Below are 17,213 nucleotides of genomic sequence, written 5' to 3'. Positions count from 1 at the left end.
TGCTTCAGCCCAGGGTGGCCAGGGCTCCTTTATAGTGTACCTCTTCGGTCAGATCTTCACTTTCAAACTGTGTCATCACCAGGACTTGTTTCGTCTGATGGTGACAGCGTGATTGTGGAGAACAGCATAATCAGAGTAATAAGTTTATCTCAGTCAGTAGCCCTGACTATGTTTCAGGCTCGCAAACCAATTACAGTGTCCAGTAAAACCTTTTCATCTTTTGGTGCGAATATAAAGGCCTCTCAGCTGAAGTTCTTAGTCTTTTTCGCCTCCCGTCCTTTCTACAGAACAGTTGTTAAAGGACTTTGTCTTATCTTCAGATACAGGGTTCTGCTCTAGATTTTGTTTTCCAGAGATGGTTACCAACATTCTTCGGCGTTTCCTTCACAGCTTTTTGCATATACAGTTTCCCTGTGTAGCACCTGTCTCCCCTTTCCAGCCTCTGGACTCTGTTGGGTGGCGGTTTCTTCGTCTTACAGTGGTTTTGTTTTCTTTTGCCCATTGCCTCAGCTCGGCGTGTTTCTGAGTTAATAGTTATTTGCTGCAGTCCCCCTTTGTTGGGTTTTCTATTGTGATAGTGATTTTACATAACAAAACTCCTTTTTTCAACATAGGAGCTGTGGCTCAGCGCACTAATGCTAGAGACCAGTGTATATTGAGACCTGGGTTCAAGACACCCTAAACTGAAGCATTTGAAGTTCTGCATACGGGCACGTTAGTTCTTACGTGGTGCGTCCCAGCGAGGTTGACCGGTCTCTAAGAACACTGAGGCTCGTTGTCACATCAGCTACCCGTCAGCCTTATGTGTCCCCTGTTCCTGTTCATGACCCTCTGCGAAATTGAGCGACTCAGGCCGTTGTGGCCTTCTGGGTTGTTCACTGAGGTGCCTCCATTGTGCAGGATTCTATTGTTTCCATACTTCTGGTATGGGGGTATGCCTCTGTTGGGCATCTGATCTTAGTTTCCCGGCTGCTGTTCCCCTCCCCTAAAATAAATTATATTATTTACAGATAGACTGCATAGGCAGGCATGATGCTGCCCAATTCAAGTACTAGTACTAATATTTGCTTCTACGGACATCTTCTGTGGGGTATGTTTTCCTATTGCTTGTGTTTGTTTTTGTTGGTTTTTTTGCTAAAAAAAAACCTGTATTCAAATGTTAACACTTTATTTAAAATGTCCTTTCCGTTTGTTTTTTAGTTGAGAAACAGGGAGAGGTTTTTTCCAAATAAAATGAAGTTCCGTGAGTTCAGAGACAAAAAAGACATTTTGACATTTGAAAAAATGAAAGCGCAAAGACTGAGAGAAAATGTAGAGCGATTGGAGCGTTTGCAGAGATACCACAGAGCGGTGGAGCTAAGAAGGTAATTTGTAAAGTCATTATTTACAAGTATAAACAACCCTTTATATGGAAGCTATTAAAGCTGGTACCAGATCATGCTGAATCAGTTTTGTGTCCTTTTTTGTTAAGTTTTTGGTAATTGCGTTTCTGTTTACTGTAAACACTGATTATTAGTTGGCATGTACAGTCTGTTTGGAAACATCAGGCCATGGCGACCCATCGTTTAGCATTAAGGGGCAGATTTACCAACGAGTGGTATTCACTCATTAGTAACGTTAAATGGTGCTTCAGTCAATTAACTACTAACTTTCATTTTCCAAACACATGACTTAAGCCGATTGGCTGGGGCATCATTTAACTTTCTCTTACGTCTTAGAGGATGCTTGGGTCCACATTAGTACCATGGGGTATAGACTGGTCCACCAGGAGCCATTGGCACTTTCAGAGTTTGAGAGTGTGGGCTGGATCCTCCCACTATTCTCCTCCTACCAGACTCAGTTTAGAAAATGTGCCCGGAGGAGCCGGTCACAGCTAGGGGTGCTCTCCAGAACTTTTCTAGTGTAATTTTATTTTAGAGTTTTTATTTTTTATTTTACAGGGAGGCTGCTGGCAACAGCCTCTCTGCAGCGTGGGGCTAAGGGGGGGGGGGGGGGGGGGGGGAGTAGTGTCCGCCCTGCGGGGTCTGAGCCACTTAATATGCTGACAGGACACTGCGCTCCGCTCCTGCACTTAGTTCCCTTTCAGAAAGGGACCGTTCGACACGGCGGAAACAAGGGGAAGCATGGCTTCCCGCCTTAGTCTCCCGCTCAGAATTTGGCCGCCCACCTCAGTCTGTGGGGGCGGGCTGCTTCTGTGGGCGCCATTTTCTCCATGCTTAAGCACTGTGGGGGATGCTGCGCAACATATCGGGGATTCAGCTTCTCACCCTGTCAGGCGGGGATCAGCTTACCGCAAGTACACTGTATTGTTACTAACTACGTTTCCTACTACAGCAGGCTATTTAATTTACTTTGTTAATATACTGGTTCACCCCCTTTTCATTATACAGAGGGTTTTTAGAGCTACAGAAGGGGTAAGGTGTTACAGTTTGTAGTTGGTCAGTTCTGAGTGCTTCTTTCTTAGGACACTTGTGATACTTTAATGCAGCAGTATGGCCAATAAGCCGGACTAATCTGCTAAGGGAAGGCAGGCTCTACGGTTTGCCTGTTCTCAGTGTGGATCCAAACTTTCTAAGGGTAGCACGGATCCAGGTTCTCTCTGCACTGCATGCTCTGGGACGCCTGTGGTTGAACAGTCTGGTGGGTCTGCAGATGAGTCTATTCCTCTGTGGGCCAGAAACATGTCCGATGCTGTTGCGGATTTGTGTCAGTCCCAGTCAGGTACTGATTCAAGTCAATCTGCTGATGAACCACCTTGGGCGAGACATGGGCCAATTTCTTTCGGATATAGCACAGTCTATCAACAAAATTGTGATTACTTCGGGCTCAGCGGCCACTAAGAGACAGCATCTGCTACCCGCTATCAACTTTCCTGGTGAGGAGTTAGATTCGGTCACTCCTTTGGAAGAGGGTGAACTGGATTGTTAGTGGGAGGATACTTCCGTTTGGGAGGATGAAGAATTGTCTACAAGTTCAGGTATCGGGTTATTGATCGAAGCCATACGTCAAACTCTTTAATCTTCAAGATACTGTAGAGGCGGAGACTTCGACAAAGTAGTGGTCTTTCCTTCATATACACATTTTGCAGATACCTTTTAAAAGAACCTTGGCTTAAGCCGTATTCACGCTTTCAGACTCCTAAAAAAATTAAGGTTTCTTTGTCCTTTTGCAGAGAGACACCAAATTCTGGGAAACCGCTCCAAAGGTGGATGCATTTTTTCACCTGGCGAAGGCTACAGTAATTCCTTCGGTACAATCAGTGGCGTTAAAAGATTCAATGGATAGAAAGATTGAGGCGATTTCTTAAATCCATGTTTGCCTTATCAGGTATTTCTTTGCGTCCAGTCCTTGCTAGTGCCTGGGTCCTTAAAGCCGTAGATGACTGGTTAGCGCGAATGGTGTCTGGCATGCAGTCTGCTGACCCATCGGAGGCTACTCAATTAGCCGAGCAGATTTCTGAGGCTCTCGCTTATGTTGGTGAGGCCTTGTTGGATTCAGCTTCGCTACAGTCACGTGTTTCTGCTCTAGCGGTTACAGCGAGGCATTCTCTCTGGCTTCGTGTTTGGAATGCTGACTCTGATTCCAAACAGACAATGACGGCTGTTCCGTTGGAAGGAGAATTCCTCTTTGGTCTGGAACTTACGAAGATTATCTCCAATACCATGGGTGGCTAGAGCCCGTTTCTTCCAGTTGCACCTCAAAAGCCGAAACCAACTAACTTTTGGTCCTTTCGTATTCAAGGCGGGGCAGTTTCCAGTCCTTTCGAGCCTTTTCAACATTTCCACGAAGAGGTGCGTACTGTGGTAGAGGATCACAGGCACCTCACAAACCGCCAGTCAAGCCTGCCGCATGATGCGGGGAGGTCTCCGGAGGGATCCTTGGTGGTGGGGGCACTGTTAATATAGTTCAAAGAAATGTGGCTCCTGTCACATCCGGAACGTTGGGTGACAGCAGGGGTCATAACCCGAGGTTACATTTTGGATCTCGAGGAACCTGTTCCAGACCTCTTTTTCATCACTCCTCTCCCATGCGATCCCTCCAGACGACAAGCACTGATTCAGGCAGCTTCCACGCTTTTACACAATGGAGTAATTCTTTCAGTTACCAAACTACAACGGGGTCAAGGCTTTTACTCAAGTCTTTCTCGTAAACAAACAGGACTGTTCGTTTCGACCCATTTTAAATCTAAAATGCCTGAATCCGTGTATCTGTCCAGAACTTCAAGATGGAATCGATTTGTTCAATCATTTAGAATGTAAGCTCTCACGAGCAGGGCCCTTTTCCCTCATGTGCTTATCCTTTCTTACTTTAATAATCTTCAACTGCACCAATTCCATCAGTCTTCTGCCACCTGATACTTATTCCAGTGTCATCTCCTGATGTAACTATGTTTCTCTGACGTCCTAAGTGGATGCTGGGGACTCCGTAAGGACCATGGGGAATAGCGGCTCCGCAGGAGACGGGGCACAAAAGTAAAAGCTTTAGGATCAGGTGGTGTGCACTGGCTCCTCCCCCTATGACCCTCCTCCAAGCCTCAGTTAGATTTTTGTGCCCGGCCGAGAAGGGTGCAATCTAGGTGGCTCTCCTAAAGAGCTGCTTAGAGTAAAAGTTTTGTTAGGTTTTTTATTTTCAGTGAGTCCTGCTGGCAACAGGCTCACTGCAACGCGGGACTTAGGGGAGAAGAAGTGAACTCACCTGCGTGCAGGATGGATTGGCTTCTTAGGCTACTGGACACTAGCTCCAGAGGGACGATCACAGGTACAGCCTGGATGGGTCACCGGAGCCGCGCCGCCGGCCCCCTTGCAGATGCTGAAGAAAGAAGAGGTCCAGAAATCGGCGGCTGAAGACATCCCTGTCTTCTTAAGGTAGCGCACAGCACGGCAGCTGTGCGCCATTGCTCTCAGCACACTTCACACCAACGGTCACTGAGGGTGCAGGGCGCTGGGGGGGGCGCCCTGGGCAGCAATGAAAGTACCTATGCTGGCTAAAAATACATCACATATAGCCTCTGGGGCTATATGGATGTATTTAACCCCTGCCAGGTTGTCAGAAAAACCGGGAGAAGAAGCCCGCCGAAAAGGGGGCGGGGCCTATTCTCCTCAGCACACAGCGCCATTTTCCTACACAGCTCCGCTGCTAGGAAGGCTCCCAGGCTCTCCCCTGCACTGCACTACAGAAACAGGGTTAAAACAGAGAGGGGGGGCATTTTGTGTGGCGATATTATAATATATTAAGATGCTATAAGGGAAAACACTTATTATAAGGTTGTCCCTGTATAATTATAGCGTTTTGGTGTGTGCTGGCAAACTCTCCCTCTGTCTCCCCAAAGGGCTAGTGGGGTCCTGTCCTCTATCAGAGCATTCCCTGTGTGTGTGCTGTGTGTCGGTACGTGTGTGTCGACATGTATGAGGACGATGTTGGTGTGGAGGCGGAGCAATTGCCTGTAATGGTGATGTCACCCCCTAGGGAGTCGACACCGGAATGGTTGGCTTATTTATGGAATTACGTGATAATGTCAACACGCTGCAAGGTCGGTTGACGACATGAGACGGCCGGCAAACCAATTAGTACCTGTCCAGGCGTCTCAAACACCGTCAGGGGCTTTAAAACGCCCATTACCTCAGTCGGTCGACACAGACACGGACACTGACTCCAGTGTCGACGGTGAAGAAACAGACGTATTTTCCAGTAGGGCCACACGTTACATGATAAGGGCAATGAAGGAGGTGTTACATATTTCTGATACTACAAGTACCACAAAAAAGGGTATTATGTGGGGTGTGAAAAAACTACCTGTAGTTTTTCCTGAATCAGATGAATTAAAAATTGCTAATATCTAAGAAATTATTGGCGTTATACCCTTTCCCGCCAGAAGTTAGGGCGCGTTGGGAAACACCCCCTAGGGTGGATAAGGCATTCACATGCTTATCAAAACAAGTGGCGTTACTGTCTCCAGATACGGCCGCCCTCAAGGAGCCAGCTGATAGGAGGCTGGAAAATATCCTAAAAAGTATATACACACATACTGGTGTTTTACTGCGACCAGCGATCGCCTCAGCCTGAATGTGCAGCGCTGGGGTGGCTTGGTCGGATTCCCTGACTGAAAATATTGATACCCTTGACAGGGACAGTATTTTATTGACTATAGAGCATTTAAAGGATGCATTTCTATATATGCGAGATGCACAGAGGGATATTTGCACTCTGGCATCAAGAGTAAGTGCGATGTCCATTTCTGCCAGAAGATGTTTATGGACACGACAGTGGTCAGGTGATGCGGATTCCAAACGGCACATGGAAGTATTGCCGTATAAAGGGGAAGAGTTATTTGGGGTCGGTCTATCGGACCTGGTGGCCACGGCAACAGCTGGAAAATCCACCTTTTTACCCCAAGTCACCTCTCAGCAGAAAAAGACACCGTCTTTTCAGCCTCAGTCCTTTCGTCCCCATAAGGGCAAGCGGGCAAAAGGCCAGTCATATCTGCCCAGGGGTAGAGGAAAGGGAAAAAGACTACAGCAGGCAGCCCCTTCCCAGGAACAGAAGCCCTCCACCGCTTCTGCCAAGTCCTCAGCATGACGCTGGGGCCTTACAAGCGGACTCAGGTGCGGTGGGGGGTCGTCTCAAGAGTTTCAGCGCGCAGTGGGCTCACTCGCAAGTGGACCCCTGGATCCTACAGGTAGTATCTCAGGGGTACAGATTGGAATTCGAGACGTCTCCTCCTCGCAGGTTCCTGAGGTCTGCTTTACCAACGTCTCCCTCCGACAGGGAGGTAGTATTGGAAGCAATTCACAAGCTATATTCCCAGCAGGTGATAATGAAAGTACCCCTCCTACAACAAGGAAAGGGGTATTATTCCACACTATTTGTGGTACCGAAGCCAGACGGCTCGGTGAGACCTATTCTAAATCTGAAATCTTTGAACACTTACATACAAAGGTTCAAATCAAGATGGAGTCACTCACAGCAGTGATAGCGAACCTGGAAGAGGGAACTATATGGTGTCCCTGGACATCAAGGATACTTACCTCCATGTCCCAATTTGCCCTTCTCACCAAGGGTACCTCAGGTTCGTGGTACTGAACTGTCACTATCAGTTTCAGACACTGCCGTTTGGATTGTCCACGGCACCCCGGGTCTTTACCAAGGTAATGGCCGAAATGATGATTCTTCTTCGAAGAAAAGACGTCTTAATTATCCCTTACTTGGACGATCTCCTGATAAGGGCAAAGTCCAGGGAACAGTTGGAGGTCGGAGTAGCACTATCTCGGGTACTGCTACAACAGCACGGGTGGATTCTAAATATTCCAAAATCGCAGCTGATCCCGACGACACGTCTGCTGTTCCTAGGGATGATCCTGGACACAGTCCAGAAAAAGGTGTTTCTCCCGGAGGAGAAAGCCAGGGAGTTATCCGAGCTAGTCAGGAACCTCCTAAAACTAGGAAAAGTGTCAGTGCATCATTGCACAAGGATCCTGGGAAAATGGTGGCTTCTTACGAAGCGATTCCATTCGGCAGATTTCACGCAAGAACTTTTCAGGGGGATCTGCTGGAAAAATGGTCCGGATCGCATCTTCAGATGCATCAGCGGATAACCCTGTCTCCAAGGACAAGGGTGTTTCTTATGTGGTGGCTGCAGAGTGCTCATCTACTAGAGGGCCGCAGATTCGGCATTCAGGACTGGGTCCTGGTGACCACGGATGCCAGCCTGAGAGGCTGGGGAGCAGTCACACAGGGAAAAAATTTCCAGGGAGTGTGGTCAAGTCTGGAGACTTCTCTCCACATAAATATACTGGAGCTAAGGGCAATTTACAATGCTCTGAGCCTAGGAAGACCTCTGCTTCAAAGTCAACCGGTGCTGATCCAGTCGGACAACATCACGGCAGTCGCCCACGTAAACAGACAGGGCGGCACAAGAAGCAGGAGGGCAATGGCAGAAACTGCAAGGATTCTTCGCTGGGCGGAAAATCATGTGATAGCACTGTCAGCAGTGTTCATTCCGGGAGTGGACAACTGGGAAGCAGACTTCCTCAGCAGACACGACCTCCACCCGGGAGAGTGGGGACTTCATCTGGAAGTTTTCCACATGATTGTGAACCGTTGGGAAAGACCAAAGGTGGACATGATGGCGTCCCGCCTCAACAAAAAACTGGACAGGTATTGCGCCAGGTCAAGAGACCCTCAGGCAATAGCTGTGGACGTTCTGGTAACACCGTGGGTGTACCATTCGGTGTATGTGTTCCCTCCTCTGCTTCTCATACCCAAGGTACTGAGAATTATAAGACGTAGAGGAGTAAGAACTATACTTGTGGCTCCGGATTGGCCAAGAAGGACTTGGTACCCGGAACTTCAAGAGATGCTCACAGAGGACCCATGGCCTCTGCCGCTAAAAAGGGACTTGCTTCAGCAAGTACCATGTCTGTTCCAAGACTTACCGCGGCTGCGTTTGACGGCATGGCGGTTGAACGCCGGATCCAAAGGGAAAAAGGTATTCCGGAAGAGGTCATCCCTATCCTGGTCAAAGCCAGGAAGGAGGTGACCGCACAACATTATCACCACATTTGGCGAAAGTATGTTGCGTGGTGTGAGGCCAGGAAGGCCCCCACGAAGAAATTTCAACTCGGTCGATTCCTGCATTTCCTGCAAACAGGAGTGTCTATGGGCCTCAAATTGGGGTCCATTAAGGTTCAAATTTCGGCCCTGTCGATTTTCTTCCAGAAAGAATTGGCTTCAGTTCCTGAAGTCCAGACGTTTGTTAAGGGAGAACTGCATATACAACCCCCTTTTGTGCCTCCAGTGGCACCGTGGGATCTCAACGTAGTTCTGCGATTCCTCAAATCACATTGGTTTGAACCGCTCAAATCTGTAGATTTGAAATATCTCACATGGAAAGTGACCATGCTGTTGGCCCTGGCCTCGGCCAGGCGAGTGTCAGAATTGGCGGCTTTGTCTCACAAAAGCCCATATCTGTTTTTCCATTCGGACAGGACAGAACTGCGGACTCGTCCCCAGTTTCTCTCTAAGGTGGTGTCAGCGTTTCACCTGAACCAGCCTATTGTGGTACCTGCGGCTAATAGGGACTTGGAGGACTCCAAGTTGCTAGATGTTGTCAGGGCCCTGAAAATATGTTTCCGGGACGGCTGGAGTCAGGAAAACTGACTCGCGGTTTATCCTGTATGCACCCAACAAACTGGGTGCTCCTGCTTCTAAGCAGACGATTGCTCGTTGGATTTGTAGTACAATTCAGCTTGCACATTCTGTGGCAGGCCTGCCACAGCCAAAATCTGTAAATGCCCATTCCACAAGGAAGGTGGGCTCATCTTGGGCGGCTGCCCAAGGGGTCTCGGCTTTACAACTTTGCCGAGCTGCTACTTGGTCAGGGGCAAACACGTTTGCAAAATTCTACAAATTTGATACCCTGGCTGAGGAGGACCTGGAGTTCTCTCATTCGGTGTTGCAGAGTCATCCGCACTCTCCCGCCCGTTTGGGAGCTTTGGTATAATCCCCATGGTCCTTACGGAGTCCCCAGCATCCACTTAGGACGTCAGAGAAAATAAGAATTTACTTACCGATAATTCTATTTCTCGTAGTCCGTAGTGGATGCTGGGCGCCCATCCCAAGTGCGGATTGTCTGCAATACTTGTACATAGTATTGTTACAAAAATCGGGTTATTATTGTTTTGAGCCATCTTTTCAGAGGCTCCGCTGTTATCATGCTGTTAACTGGGTTCAGATCACAGGTTGTACAGTGTGATTGGTGTGGCTGGTATGAGTCTTACCCGGGATTCAAGATCCTTCCTTATTGTGTACGCTCGTCCGGGCACAGTATCCTAACTGAGGCTTGGAGGAGGGTCATAGGGGGAGGAGCCAGTGCACACCACCTGATCCTAAAGCTTTTACTTTTGTGCCCTGTCTCCTGCGGAGCCGCTATTCCCCATGGTCCTTCCGGAGTCCCCAGCATCCACTACGGACTACGAGAAATAGAATTATCGGTAAGTAAATTCTTATTTTATTTACCCTGTACTTGTCCTATACTGTCATCAACTGTAAGTTGCTGTTTTCCTGTTTGATTATTTGTTTATGTACTCTGTAATTGGGCGCTGCGGAACTCTTGTGGCGCCATATAAATAAAGGATAATAATAATAATCATTGCGGCCATTGAACCGGAGGAATATTCCAATTTGGTCAGGTCATCAACATCTGTTGAGGTTCGCAATCAGTCCTTGGCATTTCCAGTTTCAAGCTCTCCCATTCGGTCTATCCACTGCCCCTCGAGTATTTACAAAAGTATTGGGTCACGTAGTGGTGATCCTCAGATGTCAGGGTGTCAACATTACTCCTTACCTTTACTATTTGTTGCTAAGTAAAAGCTCCGTCACAGGAACTACTTCAACACCTACAACTCACCACGGACACGCTACAATCTTTCGGATGGATTGTGAATTCACGGAAATCTTCCTTGATTCCCTCTCAGGAGATGGTTTTTCTAGGTCTCCTATTCGACACGAGAAGTCAGAAGGTTTTTCTAACTCAAGACTAACTTCAAGTTCTGCAATCCAGAGTCCGGTCCCTGTTACAATTGCCGAGGGTCTCCGTTCTCCGATGTATGCAGGTATTGGGCAAGTTGGTGGCGACCTTCGAAGCAGTACCGTATGCCAGATTCCATGCTCGGGCCCTTCAGTCTCAGACTTTGGGCTCTTGGAATCAGACGGGTCCATATCTGCAATTTTGCCGACTGTCGGCTCAGACTCTGCAGTCTCTCCATTGGTGGCTTCACAGTCCAAATTTGACCAAGGGGGCACCGTTCACTGTTTGGTCTTGGACGCTGATCACCACGGACGCCAGCCTAATTGGTTGGGGGGCAGTGTTTCATTCTCAACACTTCCAGGGACTCTGGAACGGCCAGGAATCTGTTAACAATCAACAATTTGGAGTTGAAGGCAATTTTGTTATGCTCTGATTCAGGTACAAACCAGTGTCCATGGTCATCCGGTACGCATTCAATCGGACAACGCCACGGTGGTGGCTTACATAAACAAACAAGACGAGACTCGCAGCTGCAGAGCCATGAAGGAGGTCGTCCATATTCTCCAGGGGGCGGAACGGTGGATTCCGACCATCTCCGCAGTTCATATTCCAGGCGTGGACAACTGTGAGGCAGATTTCTTAAGTCGTCTCACAATACATCCGGGAGAATGGGAACTTCATCAAGAAGTCTTTCTGACCCTCGTGTGTCTATCGGGAATACCTGACATTGACCTCATGGCGTCTCGTCTCAACCGAAAAAAAACTTCCCGCTACGGTTCACGAACTCAGGATACTCAAGCAATACTGATAGATGCATTGACAGATCCGTGACATTTTCAACTGCGATGTGTTCCCGCCATTCCCCCTGATAGTGTGCCCCTACTTCAACGCATTCGGAGAGAAGGTCTCCCGGTCATTCTTGTAGCACCAGACTGGCCTTGTCGTCCGTGGTACTCTTCTCCGCAGCATGGAGGCCAGGGAACCGTTCCGTTTACCTCTGCGACCCGATCTACTACAAAGTCCATGTCGCCACCACGATTTAAATTGTCTGGCTTTGACGGCATGGTTCTTGAATCCAGCATTATAAGGGCCAAAGGGTTATCTCGACCAGTGGTCCAAAGGGTTATCTCGACCAGGCTAGGAAACCAGTCACCTCTCGTATTTATCATAGAGTATGGCGTATCTACACTGCTTAGGTGTGAAAGGCATGGGTTGCCACCACACCTTTTTCGTTTTTCCTTGTCTATTGTCCTTTCTTCAGGATGGTCTGACTAAAGGACTTTGTTGGTCTTCCCTTTAGGGTCAAGTTTCGGCATTGTCAGTTCTTCAAAAAAGATTGGCTCTCATTCCAGAGGTCCAGACTTTCCTTCAGGGTGTACTCGGGGTTCAACCTCCGTTTGTTCCTCCGGTTCCGCCCTGGGATTTAAATTTGATTCTTTGGGCTCTCCAGAAACCTCCGTTTGATCCACTAGAAACTGTTGAATTAAGTTTCCTTACCCTGAAGGTGGTTTTTCTCTTGGCCATTGCTTCGACCAGGCATGTTTCTGAGTTAGCTGCGCTTTCTTGCAGACCACCTTAGTTGGTCTTTCACGTCGATCGAGTGGTCTTGCGTACGAAGCCTTAATTCTTAACAAATTTTGTGTTGGCCTTCCATATGAATCGGGATGTAGTGCTTCCAGCGTTTGTTCCAGAGTCTTCTGGAAAAGATGGTCATTTGGCATTGTTGGATGTGGTTCGAGCCTTACACATTTATTTCTCCTGTACAGAGTCTATTTATCGTACGGATACCTTGTTGGTTTTGATTGATACACCCAAACGTGGTTGGCCGGCTTCTAAAAACCCGGTGGCACGTTGTGTTACTTCTGCTATTCGGCAGGACTATGTTTCTTCAGCATTACCTATTCCTGACTCGTTGAGGGCTCATTCGAATACGGCTGTTGGGGCCTCTTCGGCTGTTCGTGGTGGTGGTTTCAGTTGAGCAGTTGTAGAGCGGCAACTTGGTCTTCTGTGCATACATTCACCAAGTTTTACCGTTTTCATACTTTTGGTTTAGAGACTGCCTCTGTTGGGCGTCACCTTTTGCAGACGGCTCTGCCGTCTGTTTCTCCCTCCTCTATTTAGCTTGATTTGAGAAATCCCATCAGTACAGACGCAGCGTCCCCCAGATGGATGAAAGAGAGGGCGTTTTTTGTTTACTTACCGTAAAATCTTTCTCTGATTCCATCTGGGGGATGCTGTGATCCCTCCCGTATTTTTTTCTAGAGGTTATTAGTGTAAGCCACTAGTGGGCATATCACTAAAAAAAGGGCTTAGTGTGTGGCACACTCTTTTGAAATAATTGTTCTATATTAAAAAAATTTAACTTTTATTTCCATACTTAAAAATAGTCACCATAAATAGGCATAGCATTTAATCTGATAGCCTGAAAGTGCAAAAAGTCATAAATAAGAGTTGCCTACGGGACTAGAGCATCAGAATGATGTCAGCGTCCAAAAAATTTTTTGTTAGGCAATAGCCCTCAAATAGAGGGATTCATATTTTGGTTTCTGCGGAAATATGAATCCCTCTATTTGAGGGCTATTAAGGCTATAATATTATAGAGATTACTACCACAATTTAGTCTCCAAAGGAAGCTTAACAGTAGCTAATCAGCACTGACTAATTTCAATAATATTTCACTTGGCTTATTAAATCGTACAAACCCTTGTTGCCTAACAAATAATTTTTTGGACGCTGACATCATTCTGATGCTCTAGTCCCGTAGGCAACTCTTTTTTATTTATGACTTTTTGCACTTTCAGGCTATCAGATTAAATACTATGCCTGTTTATGGTGACTATTTTTAAGTATGGAAATAAAAGTTAAATTTTTTTAATATAGAACAATTATTTCAAGAGTGCGCCACATACTAAGCCCTTTTTTTAGTGATAGGCCCACTAGTGGCTTACACTAATAACCTCTAGAAAAAAATACTGTAACCTAGCTTAGTGGTGCACCTCCAACCCTAACTTATCTTACCAAGGGCTTTTCTTGGTCCTGATTATAATCTTTTTCCTGAATGGTTGGTTTCACATCAATACCCTTAAATTAATTCATCTATACCTGTGCAGTGTCCCTTGGACTTTGTGTCCCCCCCCCCCCTCCTCTTAGAATACCCTCCCGTATTTTTGTCTGGTTTATTGGTTGATTTCTCTCTCTCTCTCGGCTTTGCTAAACGTTATCTGAGGTAATCTGCTAGTCCAGGCTGGAGATGGGAGGTGTTAGAGGGGGGAGGAGTTGGTTTTTATAGGTTCTGTGCCAAAGCTCCCTTCCCACACACTCTAACCCATCAGTACAGACACAATGTCCCCCACATGGAATCAGAGATTTTATGGTAAGTAAACAAAATTCCCTGTTTTCTTTATATTTTTCCTAGGCGTAGAGAGATGGCTGAGCGAGAGAGGCGGGAGAGGGAGCGTGTTCGAATAATGCGAGAGCGAGAAGAACTTGACCGTCTACAGAGAGAGCGTGAAAGACTAGAAATAGAAAGACAAAAACTTGAGCGTGAGAGAATGGAGCGTGAACGCCTGGAAAGAGAGCGTATTCGTATTGAGCAGGTGAGCAATTAAAATGAAGTAACAGTTGGTGCTTTTTAGGCTTCTTTTGTTCAAATCTTTATTTCTTCTCCGCTCCAGACTCTTAAACTGAAACTGTAGATGGCACTTGTTAAAATCTGTACTCCACAGGAACGACGCAAAGAAGCAGAGCGCATTGCACGTGAGAGAGAACAACTGCGGCGACAGCAAGAACAGCTTCGCTTTGAGCAAGAGAAGAGGAACTCCTTGAAGAGACCACGGGATGTTGATCACAGGTATCTAAAAAGGCATAAATTGTTTGACTGACTTCTATTGCAAAAAAATGTATAATCCAGATAAAGTATAAATTCTTCTCTGGCTATTTAAATTAAACCAAAAAAATATTTATTTCCTAGGCGAGATGATAACTTTTGGGGTGAGAACAAGAAAATGGCTATGGAAACAGATTCCCGCTTCAACCAAGGGTCTGAATACAACAGACAGCAGACAAGATTCAATGACTTTGATCATAGGGAGCAGCGTGGTCGATATCAAGAGGGTTCATCAGCATCTTTTGAAAGGTAAGTCTGCAAGTTTCATACCTGCCAGACTGAAAATATCACTTAACATTCTATTGCAGGTCTTGCATTCTTATTGCACACTTTTAAATGAAATTTCAGCTTTAAGTGAAACTCTATCTGAAACACATTTGTGTTTGTATAGAAGTGTCATCTTTATTTTCAACCAGCTGAAAAGTTCAAGTTGCTCAGTGTGTATGACGTAGTAATTTAAAAAGTAAGATGTTGAACTGTCTGTCATACTGTTATAGTAAAGGAATGGGAAGCCACAATACTACTTTGTTTTTAGAAAGTGCTATTATGTGACCAGAGTATAGCATTTGTCACTATGTAAGAAATGACAACAGCTGCTAGGAAACGCACATTACAGCTGGCGAGGCTGACAATGCAAAAAAAGGATTTTGGTACTTACCGATAAATCCATTTCTCTGAATCCTCTAGGGGACACTGGAGTCCTATACAGTAGGGTTAGAGGGGTGTGAAGCCTTGAACCGGAGGTGTGGCACAATCTAAAATTAGCATTGTCTGCACAGCCTGCTTCTCCCCCTTCACATCCCTCCTCCCTCAGTTTGAAAAATTTGACTGAGAGAATAGGACATGACCCTATAGCACATGGCGAGGAACCGAACGGTACAACATATCAAACAGCGGCCAAGAACTCTTGACCGAATAAGGAACACCGTTTATACGAACTGTTGAAAACAAGAACTTAGAACACAGCAGGTTGACAGCACCGAGGCGGGCGTCCAGTGTCCCCTAGAGGATTCAGAGAAATGGATTTATCGGTAAGTACCAAAATCCTCTTTTCTCTTTCATCCACTAGGGGACACTGGAGTCCTATACTGTAGGGGACGTCCCAAAGTTTACCCCCAGGGGGAGGGAGTGCTGTCGGTGGCCTGCAAAACTAAACGTCCGAACTTAGATTCTCCGGACGCAAAAGTATCAAACTTGTAAAATTTTGCGAACGTGTGGGCTGAAGACCACGTCGCCGCTCTGCAAAGTTGAGTAGTGGAAGCACCCCTGGCAGCCGCCCACGAGGCACCCACTGAACGGGTAGTATGAGCACCCGTCTGAACCGGAACCTGTTTGCCACAGGAAATATAAGCTAGCCGAATGGCAAGTCTGATCCATCTAGCCAAAGACTGCTTAGAAGCTGGCCAACCCTTCTTTGGCCCATCATAAAGAACAAACAAATGGTCCGACTTTCTGAAGGACGACGTAACCTGTACGTATACCCGTAAAGCTCGGACAACATCCAAGGACACGTCCTCATCTGTGAGACCCTGGAACCACTATTGGCTGGTTTTACATGAAACCCTGAAACCACCTTTGGAAGGAAGTCCGCTCTTGTACGGAGTTCCGCCCTATCCTCATAAAAAACTAAGAAAGGACTCTTACAGGATAAGGCTCCCAACTCAGAAATCCGCCTAGCCGAAGCCAAGCCAAGGCAAGTAATAACGTGACCTTCCAAGAGAGATTTCAGGTCTGTTCCTGTCAACGGCTCAAAAGTCGGTGACTTCAAATATTCTAACACCAAATTTAAGTCCCATGGTGCCGTGGGAGGACGAAAAGGGGGTTGAATCCTCCGAACCCCCTGTAAAAAGGTTTGAATCTCTGGCAAGGATGCTAGCCGCTGTTGAAAAAAGATGGAGAGAGATGAAATTTGAACTTTCAGAGAGCCCAGTCTGAGTCCTCCTTGTAGACCGGCCTGAAGGAAAAGTAACAGTCGAGATAAGTGGAAGTTCGTTGAATTCCATCCCCGTTCCTGACACAAAGCCATGTACCGTCTCCAAATCCTGTAGTAGTGCCTGGCTGTGACCGGCTTCCTAGCGGCAATCATTGTAGGAATGGCCGTTCTTGGAATCCCTCTGTTTCTTAATATCCGGTTTTCAATAGCCACTCCGTCAAATGCAGCCTGTTCAGGTCGGGGTGTAGAAACGGTCCCTGAGATAGCAGGTCCTCTCTCTGAGGTAACCTCCAAGGATCTTCCGCAAGTAACCCCCGCAGGTCGGTGTACCAACTCCTGCTTGGCCAATCTGGTGCGATTAGAATCGTCCACACTCGTTCCCGCTTCACCCTTTTCAGAACCCTGGGTATGAGTGGGAATGGTGGAAATATGTAAACCCTCCTGTAACGCCAAGGAAGCGTTAATGCGTCCACTCCTTCTGCTGCTGGATCTCGAGTCCATGACGCATATCTGGGCAGCTGATGGTTTTGCCGAGACGCTATTAGGTCCACCTGAGGCAGACCCTGTCGTCTCACCACCATGTCGAAAATCCGTGGATGTAGGCACCCCTCTCCCGGATGCATTTTCTGGAGACTGAGGTAATCTGCTTCCCAATTGTCCACACCTGGAATGAACACTGCCGAGAGGATGATGTTTCGTCTTTCTGCCCACAACAAGATCTTTGTGGCTTCCTTTAACGCCATCCTGCTCTTTGTCCCTCCTTGAGTGTTTATGTAAGCGGTTGTCGTGACATTGTCCGACTGAATCCTGATGGGTTGATTCATGACTATGTCTTCTGCTAAGAGAAGCGCATTGTAAACTGCTCTTAG

The 17,213-nt window shown here is 47.0% G+C and overlaps 1 protein-coding gene across 5 annotated transcripts in view; it reads left to right on the top strand.

Annotated features, from left to right (window-relative positions):
• SLTM (SAFB like transcription modulator) overlaps nucleotides 1-17,213 on the top strand; it is a 312,645-nt gene that overhangs the window by 288,529 nt on the left and 6,903 nt on the right. For all 5 annotated transcript variants that reach the window (XM_063926177.1, XM_063926176.1, XM_063926179.1 and 2 more), the window contains 4 exons: nucleotides 1,201-1,364; nucleotides 13,941-14,121; nucleotides 14,251-14,375; nucleotides 14,496-14,660. In XM_063926177.1, the coding sequence (XP_063782247.1) occupies nucleotides 1,201-1,364; nucleotides 13,941-14,121; nucleotides 14,251-14,375; nucleotides 14,496-14,660 (635 nt within the window). The remainder of the gene's footprint in view (nucleotides 1-1,200; nucleotides 1,365-13,940; nucleotides 14,122-14,250; nucleotides 14,376-14,495; nucleotides 14,661-17,213) is intronic.

This window comes from Pseudophryne corroboree, chromosome 6, assembly GCF_028390025.1.
Source record: "Pseudophryne corroboree isolate aPseCor3 chromosome 6, aPseCor3.hap2, whole genome shotgun sequence".
NCBI classification, from domain to species: domain Eukaryota; kingdom Metazoa; phylum Chordata; class Amphibia; order Anura; family Myobatrachidae; genus Pseudophryne; species Pseudophryne corroboree.
Note: the sequence above shows the minus strand (reverse complement) of the source record. Positions and strands in the feature narration are given on the sequence as shown.